General features: G+C 41.7%; 1 protein-coding gene across 1 annotated transcript in view; it reads right to left on the bottom strand.

Annotated features, from left to right (window-relative positions):
- The window catches only part of COL4A6 (collagen type IV alpha 6 chain), a 108295-nt gene that overhangs the window by 7623 nt on the left and 80959 nt on the right, over window positions 1–19713 (bottom strand). Inside the window, exons 15-36 of the mRNA XM_059483062.1 lie at window positions 19360–19404; window positions 18727–18780; window positions 17355–17424; window positions 16520–16630; window positions 15576–15725; window positions 14146–14250; window positions 13135–13295; window positions 12026–12205; window positions 11264–11447; window positions 9221–9292; window positions 8726–8833; window positions 7756–7977; window positions 7358–7519; window positions 5233–5403; window positions 4418–4561; window positions 4069–4194; window positions 3581–3762; window positions 3246–3309; window positions 2689–2763; window positions 2227–2334; window positions 1393–1500; window positions 995–1066 (exon numbers count right to left, since the gene is read on the bottom strand). Of these exons, the coding sequence (XP_059339045.1) occupies window positions 995–1066; window positions 1393–1500; window positions 2227–2334; window positions 2689–2763; window positions 3246–3309; window positions 3581–3762; window positions 4069–4194; window positions 4418–4561; window positions 5233–5403; window positions 7358–7519; window positions 7756–7977; window positions 8726–8833; window positions 9221–9292; window positions 11264–11447; window positions 12026–12205; window positions 13135–13295; window positions 14146–14250; window positions 15576–15725; window positions 16520–16630; window positions 17355–17424; window positions 18727–18780; window positions 19360–19404 (2674 nt within the window). The remainder of the gene's footprint in view (window positions 1–994; window positions 1067–1392; window positions 1501–2226; window positions 2335–2688; window positions 2764–3245; window positions 3310–3580; window positions 3763–4068; window positions 4195–4417; window positions 4562–5232; window positions 5404–7357; window positions 7520–7755; window positions 7978–8725; window positions 8834–9220; window positions 9293–11263; window positions 11448–12025; window positions 12206–13134; window positions 13296–14145; window positions 14251–15575; window positions 15726–16519; window positions 16631–17354; window positions 17425–18726; window positions 18781–19359; window positions 19405–19713) is intronic.

A 19713-nucleotide genomic window follows, 5' to 3' on the forward strand; every position in this document is an offset into this window, starting at 1 on the left:
TGAGAGAAGAACACATGACTGTTCTGGTCTCCCCACAAGCTTTTGCACAAGAATGGGAACACAGCAGTCCTGTGACAGGATCTGCTGCCAGCCTGTATGCTTGTGCCTCACTGGGACACACCAGACTCAAGGTTCTGGTCTTTAAATAACCTTGTGGGCTTCATGCTGCAGCACAGGGGCTCCCTGAAAAGCTGCAGGGAGATGTTCAGAATGCCACTCTAGAAAAAGGATACACTAAAAGCAGCTCTCTCAGGAAAACTGTGGAGGATCTATATGCTGCAAATCATTGCCTTCTTAAACAAAGAAAACACAGGTATTGTTTGAGTTGTACACATGAAGTCTATCCATTTTCATCCATAAAACAGCTGCCACAAATTTTAGCTGCTACTTTACAACATGACTGTAACTAAACAAGTCTTTTTGGTAAGATCTTTCTTCACTTCTTTCCTTTAGTAAAACCCTGTTTGCAACACAGAACTGCATTCCATTTCATATGATTCAAATATGAGAAAGTCCAGCAAAAGCTCCCTAAAAGCAGAATCTGGAAACAAATCAAAGAAATCAGCTTCTGATTTTATTGATGCCTTCCTTGAGCTCCATATAATGGAGGGCTCTGAAAAGCAGTACAGAAACATTTCATTGCTAAGTCAAATTCAAAGCAAGCATTTGGTGCTGCCCTGCTCAAATCAAACATCCATTAGAAAGAGTTTTATGATTTCATTCTATTAGTTTTCCAGAAGTGACACAACCCTTCAGGAATTCGAGGAGAACCATCACCAGAAAAGTCTTTTTAACTCCACAGGCTGCATCCTGTTCTTACTGGCATTGAAGGAGAGTTAGTTAATGCACATTCAGTATCCTGAGGTTTTTCTTTAGGTCATAATTAAAGCCAGAACTGGGTGAAATAGGGGAATTTTGTGGGAAACATTACTCTCATGGAGGAGCAGTTACATATCTCCCTAGCTATCACACTTCCACCACACATTTCCTTTACCTGGTGTTCCAGGAGAGCCTTTTGTGCCTGGCAAGCCATTCAGACCATTTAAACCTGGAAATCCATGAAAGCCTGAGGAGACATTGGGAACACAAAAGTGAGCACAGTACATAAAGCTGTAAATCTTCCTTCACACAAATTCCCTTCACAGAAACTCTTCCCACTGCTCCCTCCAGTTTTACCCTCATGAACACCCATTAGAGATTCAAACCAAGTGAAAGTCCCCCCCGTTCCTGCCCTTCCTCTGTTCATTCCTAGCAGCTGGTGCCTGCACAAGGTTGCCAAGAGGGAGCCATTTCCCACAGCTGGCCCATCACACGCTGCCTGCCCAAGACACTTGGCCAAAACTCTGCTTTTCTGACCCAAATCCTCCTTCCATCTGCAGACTGCACATCTACCTTTAGGTCCCATTGTTCCACGAGCTCCAGGGAATCCGACAGATCCTGGCTGTCCTGGGGGTCCTGGTGGGCCTGGGGCTCCTCTCAGCCCAGCATTTCCAGAGATTCCTAAAAGCAAGCAGAAAAATATTCCTGTACAACATATCATGTCCAGGCTGAAACAGCTCACAGCTCCATCTTACAGCTTCTGTTCCTGCACTTAACTCATAAGATAGGTGAATAAATAACTATCTAAATAAAGCAAAATCAGATCCAAATCTCTCCTTATGCCACCATCAGCATTGCATTTATCAAACTATTTGTGATTTTGTTAATCATAGCAGTGACATTCTTCATCATCCACTAAGTAACACATGAACAGGTCACACACAAATAACTCATTAAATTGTTTTTTCAAATAAAACATTTTACTAACAACCTTCACTGTTCTCCAACCTTTGATCTTGATAATAATTTGGGAATCTACCTGCTAATTACCCCACAACCCAAAGACACTTGTAACCATTTGTGTGGGTAGATTTGGCTCTAGAGAGGGAACAGACAAAAACATTGCAATGAAAGAGCTGTGAAGAACCTGCTATTGCTTGTATCTAACTGAGATCTTCTCTATTTGTTAATGGGATTCCTTTGGGTTTCAGTATTGCAGGATTCAGCATATTTGACCAGCAGGACAAGGTGACACCTTATACTACTGTCCAAGAAAATTCCCATTTTCTTGCCAAACTTCTTGTTTAAGCCTCAGCTGAGACAGGCCAAAGAGGGCTCAGGAAGCATCAAGGTGAGGTTGTCATAGTCACAACAGGAGCTGCAGAACTTGGGTGCTCAGTCCAGTACCTGCTGGTCCTTCCTGGCCAAGATCTCCTGGGCTGCCTTTGGGTCCATTCACCCCAGTGTTTCCTGGATAACCTGGTTCACCCTTGAGTCCTTCTCTCCCTCTCTCTCCTACAAAGATATAAACAAACAAGTCAAACTGGAGGAGGGCATGAAGAGGGTGAGACACAAGGCGTGTGGAGGTTGCAGCACTGGTGTTTGCTCAGCCATCACCTGGGCCCTGGGCTGGACTCCCAGGGTGCCAATGCCAGTGCAAGTTCACTCCTCAAGAAGTGAAGGGAACCCAGCATTAGAACTGGGCTGGTCTCAGATATTTTCATTATCACACAGATTTGTGCCCACCTGGATTGCAGACTCCTCAAATCTCACTTTCAGGATTTCAAAGATACCCAAATTTGGCAATGCCAACCTGTTTCATCTCTAGAATTTTGTATTCTTGAAGTGAGCAACCAAGGCCTACTTTACCTGGAAACCCTGGGTCTCCTCTCTCTCCTTTTGGACCAGCAGTGCCAGGAACACCAACAGACTCTCCCTGTTCACCTGGAAAAGAAAGGAAAGGCCATTCTGTCATTGACTGTGGACATCAGTTTCCAGGGCTTGTTTAAGAAAATAAATCTTGCTATATTTCAAATTCATGGTGCAAACAAAGACAATAGGAAATGATGCACCCAGGTCTTACAACCACCAGTGGATGCAGATCCACTCATGCAAATGCACAAGAGACATTTACAGATAATTCCACAACACCCTGCACTTTTGACACGAGGAGATGAGAGAAAAGGGGGCTTCTTGCACTGTCCAACAGGCTTCACACAGTGCTGTGGCCAAACTTCCAGAGGACCATAAAGTATTTATGCTTGGTATGGGTCTTGTCTGAGTGAAGCCTCTTACAAGGGGATTTGTACTTGGAGCCAGTCACTGGAGAGCAATGGGCACTTCCTGAACGCTGCTGATTCCTTTGGGTCATTAATATTAGAACAGTGCACAATGAAAGACCAAATACACTGTGAAAGGTTTTTTACCCTTTGGACCAGGAAGGCCAATAGGTCCTGGGAATCCAAGTATTCCTGTGGTGCCATCTGAACCCTGAAAGAAACCAACCCAACCACAATTAAACTGTGCTTTTTATTCTTGCTGTTCCAAGCTTGGGTCATGTGGAATAACAGAACATAAAGGTGTAGGAAGAAATACTGTGTAAAATGCCATTTAATGATATAAGCCAACCAAAAACAATCTGGAAGTTTTGTAAGGAAAAATCCTGCCAGGCTCTGCTGCTGTGCTACAGAAGTACCAATTAGAACACAGAGTTTTGCAAAGAGCACCCAGAGAAGATGATGACACTTAAGAAGGTATTTACCCTCTCTCCTGGCATTCCTGGAAATCCCATGATACCATGTGCACCCTTCTGTCCTGGCAGGCCAGGTTGTCCAGGTGGGCCAGTGAAGCCTGGGTCACCATGAGGACCTCTCTCTTTGCTTGGTGACCCAACTGGACCAGGGAGACCAGGCTGCCCACGGCTTCCTGGCATTCCTTTATCACCTGGGTAATACAAAAGAGTGGAATTTCATACAGACATCCAGCTTGTTTGGGTCAGTTGACCTGTTACCCTAAACTCCCCTAAAGAGGAAGAAGGAATGGCATTAGATCTACAGAACAGAACTCCAAAGAAAAACTGTTTTCTCAAAATCCAGAACTGCCATATGCAAGTCTTGCTAGAATGGGAATGGCAGAACTGAAAACAGTAACACTGTGGGCACTGCCAAAAGGACAGACCATGCTCCACTGATAACAAGCCCAGATACTGAACAACTGATACTGGCAACTAACTGCAATGTTGTGAAATACCTCTAGGTCCTGGGAATCCTCCCAGTCCAGCTAATCCAGGATCTCCTTTGTCTCCTTTGATTTGCAGTGCCTGTTCTGAAGTCCCAAGAACAGGAACACCTGGTGGACCTATATCACCTCTGTCACCTGAAGAAATAAAAAGTCAGGAAATCTTCTTGCAAAATAATCTAGCAGAGAAAAACAGAACTTCCATGTCTCCTGATGCAAATTCATTAGTACTCTTTGGTAAACAGGCCAAAGTATTGAAAAATAGAAGATTACAATATTTAGAAGAATAATACCAGACACAGACATTTCAGAATTGCCTCCTAAGTCCCTCTGCTGCAAAAGCCATTCAGATGTTTCTCACCTTTTTGACCTTGAAGTCCCACAGCTCCTGGACCTCCTTTTCCTCCAGCTGTGCCAGGAGCTCCTTTAAACCCATTCACTCCAGGGACACCAGGCAGTCCTGGCACACCAGGGAAACCAAGCAGGCCAGGAGAGCCCTTCTCACCTGCATAGAAATGTTGAGAGAAAGGGAATATCAGTTAAAAAGGGAATATCAGTTTCTCCTGGTACACCCTGCACACCCACTCTGGGGCAGGGAGAGGCTGCCTGGGGCTGGCCAATCACCCAAATCTGGGTTCTTAAGCACATGGCACAGGCACAGCACTGTCACTGTCTCCACCCACAATACTTTCAACCAGCACTTCTCAGTTCACCTTTGAGAGCCTGGGCCTGCTTCCAGTGCAGATCAAACACAATCAATTTGCAAGAGAACAATATGCAGTTCCACAGCTCTATTGCTTTGTGTTATTCTCCAGGTAACCAACTACTGTACTGGTGCTTAAAGACCACAGAGTTTGCAAGTTTTTCCTTCCCATTTGATTTGTGCTTGATTTACTCCCTTCTTTCTATAAATTTCATTCACTGTTCATTTCTTCAATTTTCTTGTCTATTTTGATTTACACAATCCTTTGTCCACAAGAACCTAAGACCTTTAAGATAGATTTTCTTAGGAACATTATTGATAATTAAGTCCATAATTTGTAACTCAGCAGCAAAACAAATGCATCCCAACACTAGTTGGGGATTCATTCCATTCCAGCAAGTTGGGCCTGAAATCAGCACCAGCAAGGTTATTTTTTTTTGTGGACACAGCAATCTCAGGACTGAAACACCTACCTTTTGGCCCAGAGAAACCTGGATGTCCATCCTGACCAAAGGGCCCAGGTGGCCCTATGAATCCTCTTTCCCCAGGAGATCCTGGAGCACCATCAAGACCTGGGAAGCCTTTCATGCCAGCAGGGCCTTGGGGTCCTACATCCCCAGCCACACCTTTGACTCCAGGAGGTCCTGAATCAACACAAGAAAGAACTCAATCCAGGATATTGCACAGAACTAGGACAGCCTGTGGCAGCTTCCCAAGCTCTTTAAACACAGCACTGTTTTTAATGACAAATGGACTTTATGGCACATGCAGCCTACTAGAAGGCACAAAGCTTAGAACTGCAGAAGCATTAGTCATCTAATAATGAAATACCTACAAGGAGGGTTACTGCCTACACCACTACACAACTGGCAAGAGTGAAACCCCTTATTTTGACCACCAGACACTGACCTGCAATGCACAGTCTTACCTTCATCATCAGGGCAGCCAAGACAGAATGGGGAGCATCATTAATGCCAGCTTCTGCTCCCTACCCCATCATCTGGGTGAACCAGAGATCAATCAGCTAGACAGGCTTATTTTCACAAGTTCTTTTTTCACCTTGGGAGTTGAGCTGTACTTCTCAAGAGCCAATTGCTCACTACAGGAACAAGCTGATTGTGCTCTCACAAAACCAATACCATACACACTATTTTGCCTCTATATGTTTCTAGCTGAAGCTTTATAATGGTTTACAATTTTAAACAAAGGCTCAAATCATTGAAAACAGAATGCTCAGATCCAAAGGAACGAAGAGAAGGAAAACTCAGGTTGCTTCTGAAAAATTACATTTGTTGCAGTTGCTGTCAATATTCAAGCTGTTATACTCAGGGCTTTGTGCAACAACCCAGCAATTTTTTAAGCAGATGAAAGAGCTGCCTTATTTAAGAAGACAAAGAAGACACACACACTTAAAATCTCTGCATATTAATAATTTCCTTATAGGGTTGAGACTTTGTTACTGTCTGAGCATTCTCATTACAATGGTTCCTTGCCTTCTGCTTTGATTAGCAATGATAAGGGGTATCACCTATAGTCAATGCAATTCTTGTAGCATTAAAAGCTGGGTTGTTAGTCCATGAGCTTTTATGCTACACTGCATTTTCTCACCTTGACAGCCTATGTGAAGAACCCATAACCAAACAGTGTGACATCAGAAATGGAGAGTTGATGATAAATGGAATAGAAACATGGTGAAGGAAAAAACAGACAAAATATGTAAACAGGAAGAACAAGGCTACAAAAGAAATTAATGATTCAGGGAGACAACAGCTGTAAAAAAAACTTAGTTATTTGTATTTGGAGCTTATCATCCTAGCAATAGGAGATTTTTAAAAACAGTTGAGGGAAAGTCAAATATGGCATACAGACCATAAATGTGAAACAACAGAGAGGCAGAAGGAATGCTAATATTAAAATTTTTAAAAATTAAATCTCTGTAATTTTTTATGTCAAGTGATGTTACTGCTTTCATTCATTCATTGCCACTGTGCTTCAGCACTGACATTCTACATGTCAGAAGAGCACTTTTATGTCCCAGACCATTATCTACCAATTCCTAGGTCTCTCTTTGCTTGGTTCTCAAATCTTTCATATACTGCTATGAAACACTTCAGTCAGTGCAGCTTTACAGATACCACTATACTCCAGTGGTGGGGATTTTTTCCTCTGAAGTGAAGGAAAATAAAGCTCTCTTCTGCTCCAGCAAAGAGAAAGACAGAGAAGACAAGTGCTTGCCCTGAGAAAGTCAACGTTTTTTCAATCTAAATCACATTTCAAGTAACCCTACACAATAGAAATTAATTGTCATGAAAATGGGAAATGAAGATTAGTCAATGATACAGCCAACATGTAAGAGCAAAGATGTTAAAAACTTCATGACATTTAAGATGCTTTCTTCTATCTTTCTACTGTACTTCCTAAAGTATTGGGATAACATTTCCCAGCAGGAACTGCCCAGCAGCCAGAGTCAACAGGCCCAAATTCTGCACTGTTATCCCTAACCAGAGGTTGGGGCTCACTCTGAGCAATGCCAAACTTCTCCCACACTTCAACACCCCAGAGCTCAGCTCCTTGTCTTCATTTGAAAACACCACATACCTGGTGCTCCTGCCAGGCCAGCTGACCCCAGGGGTCCTGGTTTTCCCTTAATGCCAAAAGGGCCTCCAGGGCCAGGAGGACCCCGCAGTCCAGGGACCCCGGAATATCCTGGCTGACCCTGTGCACCTTTAACACCCAGGAGGCCTGGTCTTCCATCCAGCCCTGGAAACAGAGAGATGGGAGGTTACAGAACAAATAAAGCAAAATTCACACTTTAAATTTAGAATGAGTTTTAATGAAAGCCCTTGAGTTGCATTAGATTCTAATGAAAACCAGCAAATCACCATCTGTGAGCAGCTCAGAGGAGCTGCATTATCTTAAAGTGATTTGACACAGGAAGGGTCTTTGAAAAAAGAAACAGTTTGATATTCCCAGATACAAACAATATCAGTGCTTACCTTTTGGTCCTGGAAATCCAATATCACCTGTAAGCCCTTTATCACCTGGAAGTCCAGGTCGGCCACGCTCTCCCACAGCCCCACTCTCAGCACCAAATACATCTCCAAGAGCTCCTTTTATTCCAGCTAAGCCTGGAGCACCCATTTTCCCAGGCAAACCATCTGTTCCATCCAGTCCTGGAAGTCCTTGTGAGCCTTGCTCTCCTCGAGGTCCAGGGAAGCCTCAAAGAGAAGATCCATAAGTCACTCAACAGAAGTACAGAATACTGCTTCCAATAGCATCTCAAATAAAATACACATTTAAAAAATTCTATTAAAGAAAAAATTGCTTGAAAAGCTGCAAAATATTTCAATACTGAATTAGAAACAATAATTGGTGATGGAAAGATGAAGCTGTTGAAAGGTTTAGGTTTTTTGGACCTTTTTTTTTCAAGAAAATAATATAGTAGAATTGTGCAGCTGCAGCTATATAAAGCATTCCAAGCTTGCTTTTGCTAGATGGTAGGTTAAGCAAAAGGACAAAACCCCTAACCCTCATCATCTTTGCTTCTTGGTCTTTACACAACCATCAGAAATTCCTATGGCTAAAATGAGTCCAAGCACTGCATACAGTGTGCCTTGACCAGAGTACCACGGGGCTTAAAATAAATGTTACACTAAATTTGTGGCTAACCTAGACTGGAACCAAGTACGTGACAATGGACTCTGGAGAAACAAACTGCTGACTGTTCTCCTTTCTCCCAGCAGTGATACAGTGTTACAGGCAGGTGATAAACATCCTGAATATTTCCTTTGTTTTCTCCCAAGCTGCAATCACTTGTCTGCATTTGCAAGGAGAGCAATGGAACATTCAATGGAGCATTATGAATGTGTGAGGCAGAAGTGGCCAAGAAGGTCAGATAACTCTTCTGATAAAGTACTGTACACATTGATCAGACAACAAAAAGAACTCCAGCAACTTCCCTCTTACCAGGTTCCCCTTGCAAGCCTATTATTCCTGGAGACCCTGGCTGTCCTTTAGACCCATGTAATCCAGGTTGGCCTGGAATGCCAGAAAAGCCTTTGCTGCCTTTGGGACCTAAGGATAAAAATAAATTAATTAATAATATCAACAAACAAATAGCAGAAGACAAAAACACAGCACAGGAAAACAGGATCAAATCTTTTCTGCAAAGCTGGTGCTGGATACAAAATTTAAGCTAAATAAAGTCTAAAAGCTATGGCCACATACAAGCAGAAGCTTTGTGTTCAAGGCTACATCAAGGCTAAAAAATGGTGCAGTTAATATGATCCTCCATGGGATTTAGGCCTCGTCACTTTGCGAAAAAAAAGGACATTGTTCTGCCAGTTAACCCTCTGGAATAACTATCCCTTGGAGGAGGACTAATTGGGAGGTATTATCTTCTTTGACAAATGAGAGCTGTTTGGCAGTCAGTCAGTGCATTACATCATCCTGTGTCCCCACCTGGCAGTCCTGGAAAGCCGGGAGTCCCTGGGGGCCCATAAGCTCCAGGAACTATGCAGGGCAAGGTGATACCTACAACAAAGAAACACCAAGGTTGTAGCCTGACTCTGCCAGTTTAAACCAGTGATACTGTATTATTGCCTTTATCTTAACTTTCTTATTAAATCATAGTTCTGACTTGGGATCTCTCACTGGTTTGCTTTCAAACTGGTACAAAGTCATAGACTCTAAATGCTTTTCCTCATTTTCACAATAAGGTCTTTCAATGTGGACAAATAAGGAATAATTATTTCTTCTACCCACACACTTTTCTTTAATATTAGAAATGAATGAATATTAGAAATTTCTTTAATATTAGAATGATTATTTCTTCTACCCACACACTTTGTAGGATGTTATGTATTATAATGTATGCATTAAAATACATAACATCCTACAAAGTGTGGATGTTATCAAAGGATGTTATGTATTTTTATGTATGCATTTTATTTCCTAGTATGGGAGGAAAGGTACAAGTTTTCTTACACATCTCTGTGGAGGTGCAAACTGAACTGGCTAATGACTTACTCCCTTTCCCACATGTTCTGACTATAAATACTCTCCTACACAAAGGACTGTTCATTGTTCCCAAAGCTTTCATGTAGCACTCATAAAAAGCTGGCTTCTGATGTACTCTGCAGAATAAATGGAGTTCACATCATGTACAGAGCATTTTACTTTTACTTATCTCAAAATGCAACTTTAATTTAGCAGATTCTGTAGGAGAAAATTTACTGAACAAATATGTAAGCTTTCACAACCAGGAATTAGTACGCTTTTAGCATTTAGCAAGTGACTTGAAAAAAAGCTTATGCAGACTATCCCTGGGGGAGATTAATGCTACATCAATACAATGGACATCTCCCCCCATAACAAGAAGGCAGCATGACACTGGTGTGAGGTACTATCCCCATCCAGGACATCTGGCAACCTCCTGGGGCTGCCCTGGCCTTGCTCTCACCTCCCTCTGGCTCTGAGATTCCTCTGCCAACTCTTCTCACTGTGGTGGTCTCACCACCAAGGGTTTTGAGCTCAGAGCATCAGTCCAGAAATCTATGCCACTATATTATGCCTGCAAATACTTTACTAGCTCTGCATTATTGACACAGACAGAATTACAAACCTAGAAGCCCAAGTATACACAGCATGCAAAGTACACTGAAAATCATCAGTGACAAAGAAAAAATACTGTTTACCTTAAGTTATATTTAAATGGCTGACATGGAATCAAAACACTGGGACCAGCTTTCTGTAATCATTTTGTAATGAAAACATTTTCCATAAATGTTTAGACATGAATTTCCATGTAACTAAATTTGAGAATGAGCATAAAACATCATATATGAAGTATTATCAAACCCATATTTACTTACTTTATCACTGTCATTATGGTATGCTTTAGGTGCATATAATGACACAGCAACTGAGCAAACCACAGTACCTCAGGAAGCAAACAGAGCCCAGAGCTGGTTGCACAAGTCTTAACTGAACTCCCTACCTGACTGTATTGACAACCTCTTATTCATCATCACCTGTTCATTCATACAATGCATTACCATTTCTTCTTTTAAAAAAATCTGCAGCTCTTATTTCAATAATAGTAATAGTTCTGAAAACTGAATCAGACACCTCAGATATCAGTGAATTACTATTTTTATTTGGACAATGATTTAGGTGTTTTCAAAAACCTCATTTTATCACTCTTCATAACAACCTTTGGTGTAAAATGGCTCTCCAACAATAGTCAGGGAGCAGGTCCATCTAATACTCTCAGTATTTCAGCACTGCTTGAGTATTTATTGCTCATTATCTGTGTCCCCCTGAACATGACAACTTGAGAAATCTGTGTGGCCTGGTGAGCCCACAAACAAGTTTCAAATAATTTGAAGAGCAGTCTTCAGCCTAATGCAATCTTCTGGCCTGGCCACAAGAACAGCAGTAAACTGAGTATTTCACTTGCAGCTTTACCCTTTTTAAAGTAAGAGCAGACCCAGCAATACCTACCTGGAGGGCCTGGAAGACCTGCTTGTCCTGGAAACCCATCCATTCCACTGTCACCTGGTGGTCCACGAACTCCACTAGGGCCTGGGTATCCAACACCAGGAGAACCAGGCTCTCCTCGATGGCCCTTGGAGCCAGGCAATCCTGGCAGACCCTTTTCACCTGGGAAACCCAGCCCACCATCACCCTGTGCACAGCAAAGACAATTACAGCTCAGAGTCAAAGGGATGCAGAAAGAATGTCCATCGCTATCATTTTAAAAAGTGTGTAAGAGTTTGGTTGGGTCTGTGCAAAGTTCATGTGAGCCTGAAAAGATATATAGAAACCACTGTAAATTATCCATCCTTACTTTAAAATGCAGCAAAATTTGGTGACTATAACAAAGAATATTTCATGTTGTATTTGCCAAAATGCAAATACTCCAGATTCTGAAAGATATTTACTTTCTTTTTAATTGATAAGATTCTGCTATGATTTTTTTTTCTATTTCAAGATTTTACTTATAATTATGCCTACAATGCTTATGTCATTTAGGAGTCAACACAGAACAGCATTAGGGCCTAGTGAAGTTTATCTTTTAATAGAGGCATCTGGAATGCCAATTATTATTCCTGACCAAGACAAATTTGTGCTCAGGACTGTGAGCTTTTGATGTATTTGAAGCTTTACCACAGGGCTAATCAGGACCAGTTTGCCAGGCCTGGCTGTTTTCTCTGCTCCTTATTCCAGTTCTGAAGCACTACTGCTGGGTTAATCTGGACTTACTGGAGGGCCTGGTGGGCCTGGCAGGCCTGGAAGTCCATCACTGCCCGGAGCTCCTGGGATGCCTGAAGGTCCTTGGGGTGCTGTCGCACCGCGGTCCCCACGAGCACCTTTGACTGTTGCATAGGATGGATCCCCTTTTTCTCCCTTAAGGCCTGGAAGTCCTTGCTGACCAGCTGAAGCCTACAGACCAATACATAAAGAAAAGAGAAGGTTTTGCTTCTTAAAAATGTCATACAAGGGCAGAACACAATGACCAGATCAGAATGAATCTCCAGAGGGTTTCCTATTGTGTACATTAACTTGGGAGGGGAAAGAGGTTGGTTTGTTTTCAGCTGTTTCTACTGTCACTACAGCTCTGCAGTGGCAAGCCAAACCTTGGTAACAGTGACAGCAATTTTGCATGGCATCTGGGAACATGACATCACTTGTGATATAATGAGACCCAAGTAATGAAACTTCTTCCCTATTGCTTGGTGTGTTGCACTTACTGACACTGATAAAGATCCTCTGAAGATAAATGATTTGTATCCTTATGGACTACGATTTTCAAAAGTAAATACTTGCAATGAGCAATGCTCAGCATTTTGGAAAATCCTATTTGTTATGGTAGCTGTTTGATAAAAACCAGAGCTCAACTCCCACTGATGTATTTAGCATACAGCAGTTAGGAAGCAGACTCCATCTGTGGAGCACAGTTTTTACAGCTATGAGCAATGATGTGGAAAGATCTCCTTGTTTGATTTTTCAGATCTTCTCTCCATGCACATGTACAACTGCCTTCCCAGCCAGCCCTCACTTAGGAAGAGCCCTGGGTCTAATCCAATGTATGTCTACTTCCAAGAAGTCCTGGGATGAATAACTCTTACTGCTTTTCTCTTGACTGATGAATGTGCAGTTCTCAGAATTTAAGAACCATTTGTTCTCCCATTTTTATAGCTGATAGTATCTCTACTTTCAGTTTCTTTACACAGATCAGTTTCTAGGTTGATTTTTTTTTAAATCCAAACAAATAGAAGCAACTATGAAAAAAAAAAAAAAGTTCTTTCATTCAAGACCAGCAATTGCTGGTCACAATTCAGAGTAACCAACACAAACTGTTGCTGTCTTACCGGAGGGCCTCGCAGTCCTGGTGCTCCCACAGAGCCTGGGTCCCCACCAATGCCCTTGGCACCAGGCACACCAGGGCTTCCTGATGGACCTGGTGGGCCTGAGATGCCTTTTAGGCCAGCTCTTGTAACTCCTCCATCACAAGCACAATCACCTGCCTCTCCTGGAAAACAGTCAACACTCCAAACTGAGTTTCATTTGGATAAAGACCCTTTTCAGCTGCAAGAGCTCCAAAAGCAGTATTTGATTCGATTAAGACAAAGCCATTCTCATATTCTCATTCTCCTCTGCTCAGGTGATGTGAGTGCCAAGCAAGGGGAGCTCAGGTTTTCTCCAGTTTAATTTCCATGCAATGCTCATCACCAAATAACTGTGTGTGGCACATACCTCAGCACTTCTAGATCAAAGGTTTAAATTTTCCTAAATAGATGGGTTTAGTGGAGTTTTAGGGAGGTCTTATGCATTTTTTAAGAGATGGTTATCAGAGAAAACAAATCCATACTCCCCCTCCCAGTAGGTTACAATGACCCCCTGAATTGTTACTGGTCATGGACCCACACAATCACCAAGCACAGTGATATCTGTGTCATCACGGCTTTTATATATAAATAACTGGTTCTGTCACACTAAGACCCAAATTCTCATGATTTTTAGCACAGGCGAGAATAAAATTAAGTTTTTCTGTCATTTACAGCCACTATTGCAAAAAGCAGTGAATAAGATTTTATTTCTAAGTCTCATGGCTTTAAAGTATAACTTACTTAGGCAATTTTCTGTGCATGATATGTTTATCAGCTTATTTGCCCGAGCAGAATAAGAAGAAGAAATAGGATTTTACTGACAGTGCTGGGCACAACTCTCTCTAAATTGCAAAGGCTGTTGGCTCCTTCAACCCCTCCTGTGATTTGTCATAGAGACACTTAGAACTCATCCCTTAGGATACTAACCACATGTAAAAATATCTTTCAGCCTGATGACAGCTGAAAAGCTCTCTGAAAACAAGAGTCAGTTACCTTTGTAGCCCTTTGGACCCAAAGCTCCTGGCAGCCCTCTTGGCCCAGGCTCCCCTGGGACCCCAGTTCTTCCACTCAGGATTATCCCTGGGGAGAATGAAGGGCCTATATGCAGAAAGAAGGCAAGGGAAAGCCATGAGAAGGCTGATCTCCAGCTCATTACTGACTTACAAAATCAGTGATACAACTGTAACCAGATAAAACTGTAACTGTGGATGCAACACAAGAAGATGGGTCTTGGTTGGTACCACCCATGGTAGTTCTACGGTTCTCTGCCACATTTGCTTCCAGCTCCTCATACAGAAAAGCAACAGTTCTCACAGTGTGCATCCAACAGAGTTTAATTCCTCTACTCTGCCACTGCACTTTTCCACAGATTTACCAGCTGACCAAAGAACTCACCAAACTGTGGACAGGTAGTGTAAAGAATGGCAAATTACTTTCATTCAGTGGTTGCAGCTCAGGAAAGACACTAAAGGGCAAAAGGGTTAAGGGGACTTTCCCTGTCCCTCATTTCATGACTGCAGGACTGTTGTCTACATCTCTTTATATGCTGAATAGAACGAAACATAAGTTGATGGAAACAGCAGCAGAAAGCAATCAAACATAATCTAAAATTACACTGTCTGCAAACCCTTCCCCTCTGTGACAACAGTAAGATGGAGTGCTGACCAGCACAGTCTGATGCTCCATGGAGACAAACTGCAGCCATCAGCTAAACACAGCTACAGGAGCTTTGCAGACTCTGCAGAAAACTGAGCCAGACTGGACTAGCAAAAAGTTAAGAGAACACTTATTTCTTCTCCTCAGAAAACCAGTTTATCTGCTCACTGGCTACATCACTGAAATGTCCCCTGTTCTGAAGGGTTGGCTCTCAAAAAAACCCCAGCTTATGGCAGGATGGTAAAACACAGTTTTGTAAACTCAACCCTGATCCTGTAATACTCAATTTCTGAGAAAACAAAACAATGCGCAACTAATTTAATACAGACATTCATGCAAATGAACATGCAAAAACAAAATCTATTTCCTTAGGTCTGGAATCCTATCTGACTCGTGGTACCCAAACTACTTGCTCACAAGACAGACATTTACCTCAGGTGTTCATAAAGTCTGTTCTTTACCTAAGCCAACAGGAGACTAGCCTAGACCTTCAAAGCCCTCGCTGTCATAAACTGTGTGTACACAACTTTGTGCTTCAGTCTCTCAGGCTACCACGCTCGACAATAATTACGTTTATTGTCTTACTTTAAAAGAGTGTCAACTCATATATTTAAGTCTGTGAGCTACAATCACAATGAGGTGTCAGTCAAACATTTACAGTTTACAGATGAATAATCCTTGCTGGCAAAAAGCTAAATATATAAATGATTATTTATCCTATTTCACTCTGAATCTAATACAAAAATGGATGTAAAAATTCTACATACGTGGTGAACCAGGCAATCCTTGTGCCCCTGGCAGACCTGGCAAACCACCTCTGCCAGGAGGGCCTGGTATTCCAATTGTTGCTCTTCCTGGTTCTCCAGCTTCACCCTTCACTCCTGGAATACCCGGTGACCCTCCAGGGCCCATTCCATCTAGACAACAATGACCCAATGAGCAGCTCTCCAGCAGCAAACACATTAAGTATTTTTAATGTTAAGATAATTACCATTGTACCCTGAACTGCAATCATGTTAGGACAGAACAATTCATAATTTTACACCAAGGAAAAAGTATTAATTGTAGGGAATAACTGGCTCCCATTTACACACTCCTTTGGTGACCCAAAGGAGTGTTTAAGTCCCTGTGAACAATTAGACAATTAACTATGTAACACTGAGCAGGGGGGTTATTTTCTGATTTTCTTGGCAGTTCCAAATATCTAGATTACTGCAGGCCAGAATTTCCCAGATGACATTCAAGTGAAACAAAAACTTTTGAGTGAGATGTTGGATGGGACAAATGGGTTGCACGCCCAGTGGGTTTATCAAGCCAATTTGTTAGCTCTTTATTGCAAATAGAAAAAGTCATTAAAATTTTTCAAAAATATTCATTATAATTTAAAGGGCAGGAAAAGTTCTTCTAATCAGCACATTTAAAATGGAAATCAAACCACAGCCTCCTGTGTACACTGCCACACCAAATATTCACATGTGACAACTGGGCTGTAATAATTGTGGCACTAATTCTGCTCACATCTAAGCCAACAATTGGCTTCCCTATGAGCCATCCCTGCCTCCTATTTCTCATACAGCAGCCTGCAAATCAGCTGCAGGAGCAAGGAGAGGCTTGCTCCAATACCTTTAACCATCTCCAGGCCACTACCCAGAAATTTCTCCACAAACCCAGAGCAAACAGCCTGCCAAGAGCACTGTCCCAGCTCCTTTACCTCTCTCCAGGCCTGGAAACCCTGGAGCCCCTGGAAGGCCTGGTAAGCCAACAATTCCTTCATCTCCTGGAGGACCAGGTATTCCTGGGTTTCCAGGGTCACCTGGGGCACCTATTAGAGAAAGAGGAAAGCAAAGAAGAAAATCTCATCAGAATTTCTGCTGAAATACTGTTCAGTCAATTACTATAGTGGCCATTGATCTCTCAGATAGCAAAGGCTGCCAAGCTGTGAGCAGGAAGTCTGTTAGTCAAAGTTAATAATATTGGGAAAAATTCCTCCTGAGCTGTTACAGAGGTTGTTTCAAACTTGACCGAAGGAGAAAGAAAAGGAGAGACCATGCCATGTTCCTTACCTTTATGGCTTCAGAGACTGTTCCCATGAAGGCCTCAATCAGCTGTGGCATTAATTAAGCTCATTTTTCTCAACAGTAGTCTTACCTCATTGGACAGCAAATAACAGCAGAATGACATTTAGATCACCCTTTACCATGCAGCACCAGGAAGCCATTCTTCCTTGGGACAATGAAGAGAGATTGAAGTGTGTCTACAGAGCAGACACAGCACTTGCCCATGCTCACACACAGTCTGTCTATCCCAGGCAAGACTTTTCATTCTGCCTTGGGACACATCATTCAAATGGCTTTCTTTAAATTCTGAAGTTATTAATAAAGAACTAAATATGTGGAGCCAAACAATAAAATAACAATAAAGAAAAATAAAAAGGGATAAATTAGAGCCAGTATACAATGTGGGAAAGTGTTAAAATACAGTAAGGAAGAAAGCTGGATCAGAGAAAGTGCTTTAGATGAGTTCCAAAAGAAAATGGAAATGTGTACCTGAAATGACTACACCTTCCCTGTCAATAATGACAGGAGGACCTGGGGGACCGATGTCACCTAATTCACCCTGTAAAGAAAACAGATTCACACCACACTCAGATGGGGGATGGAGAGGACACTGCTGGTCAGGAAGCAGACTGTATTATGGTACCAGTGTCTGCAGCCATACACTGAGTAACCATCATTCTTTGTCTTGCTGAAGAATTCACTTTGTTCTGCTATTCATAATCATCTGCTGTCCTGACTTACATCGTTCCTGTCTGATGAAGCTGATGGCTGCTTCAGATAAGATGGCTGCTCCTGTCCAGCCATCCTCTGAAGGTCTCCAATTACCTCAGTAGGAAGCACAGACATGTATAAACAATGTGTACTGGAGACCAGTTATGTCAGCACACTGACCAGCATCAGGTAGATAATATCTGTTCACTTTGTGGTGAAAGCTGCTATGAGCTATCTCATTTTTAAAAGCTTTCATCACTTCAGCTATCTGTTGCCTTGCAACATTGAATTTCAATAATAGAAGCTTACAGAAAGGTGGATTCCTTCATAAAGTCATCCAGGTAGAACAGGCAAGTTGTGACAAACTGCAGTGTCATTCCTTCCTCTCACTGACACTCTCAAAGAGTATCAGATCCTTTTTGAAATCACAAGCACAAAATTTGACTGTCATCCAAATTGCCATCATATTTATCACATAAACACCATGCAGTGAGCCAAGGCAGTGCACACTTCGTTGCTTCTTCCAGTAATACTTCTCTGTACAGAAACATCTAATACTACTTCTTCCATGTACTCTGCACAAAACATCCCTTCTGTACTTGCATTTTACAAGTCTGCAATCTTGGTGGCAGATCAGTGTTTTCACAGCAAACTACTAGCTACTCATTTTCCACTCTGTTTCCAGCTGTCTGACTGCCCAAATTGTAAAATACCCAGAAAATGTCTGCTATGCATCACCTATATTTAGTCCAAGAAACTGAACACGTTCTCAGACTTGTCCCTACTTGTAGAACTGTGATCCAAGACTTCAGATAGACTTGGCAACTATCTTAACATCAACTCACTTCCACCTAATCTTGCCTCAATGGCCCAATAAATATGGCTGTAAGGATAAAGGAGACCAGAAAGGCTACACCTATAATTCTAAGTCATGAATTCAATGATTAACATTGAAAAATTATTAAAATACCTGAGTATTTATGGCTCAGCAACAACTCATTTTTGTGCTTAACAATAAAGTGAATGAGAAACTGAAACATACTGAAAATGACAGTGATATAGGGGCAAACAGGAGGTTTGATTAGAGCAGTGATAGTTATTTATTCATAAAAATACCTTTAAAAAAACCAATGCTTTAGTGAGAAGTTACCTTCATGCCTTCTACTCCATCCAGTCCTGGATAGCCTGGAACACCTGGGTGGCCCTGCAAAACCCCACAGGGGAACAATGATACACAGTGAGACAGTAAGTGGCATTACTTTTTAGCTGAGACATCTGCAGAGCCTGGACTCAAATCACAAACCAAATTCTTTGTCCTACCAAACACCTGAGGAAGAGTTAAAGAACGAGAAAACTGATGGCATCAATTTCTCAGCACTCACAAAATACCAGAGCTCCTTCAGGCCTCCTTGTGCTGTGAAGATGGTGAGAACTTGTGAGCAGGCTGAAGGTGTACAAATCAGGAGAACAACTAGGAGTTCTCACAGAACTGTAGAAATGCTTGCAAAATGAAGAGTCTAAAACATTCTTTTCCTTGTCCCACACATTTTTCCCCACTGTTTTTCCCTTCTAAAAAATTATTGTCACCAAAACATTTAAAATAACACTGAGAGATGTAGGATCTACTGATTTTGTACTTTCCACTTAGCTTAACTATTTCAATAAGGCAGGTATATTTATCCACCAGAAAACTTGAAGCCACAATATAAGAAGTTGGTAAATCTTAAGCAGTTAGAGGGCTTCTGTAACTCTTAAATACAGTAAAAAATAGAAGAAATTTCACCTTTCTCCCTGGAATTCCTTCAGATCCATCCAGTCCCAAAAGACCCTAGAACAGCAAACACATTAACTTTTAGAGGCTCCATCCCAGCTTGATGTGGCTTCAAATATCTCAGCATCAAAGAATTAAAAGTTAAAAATTTCAAAAGGAGAAGCTACCACTGATTTTCTTATGTCTCAATTATTAACAATAACAATGTAAAGAATTTAACAAAATAACTGATAAAAGCAGGCTTATCTCATTTAACGACTGGATTTCTAATTGGCAGTTCAAGTTAAGGAAGTCATGGTGTTTCAATTTATAAGGAACTTAGGTGTTACTTTGTAATCACAAAACTAATAAATTGTAGTGTGGTGA

Source organism: Ammospiza nelsoni, chromosome 15 (genome assembly GCF_027579445.1).
Source record: "Ammospiza nelsoni isolate bAmmNel1 chromosome 15, bAmmNel1.pri, whole genome shotgun sequence".
Taxonomy (NCBI): Eukaryota; Metazoa; Chordata; class Aves; order Passeriformes; family Passerellidae; genus Ammospiza; species Ammospiza nelsoni.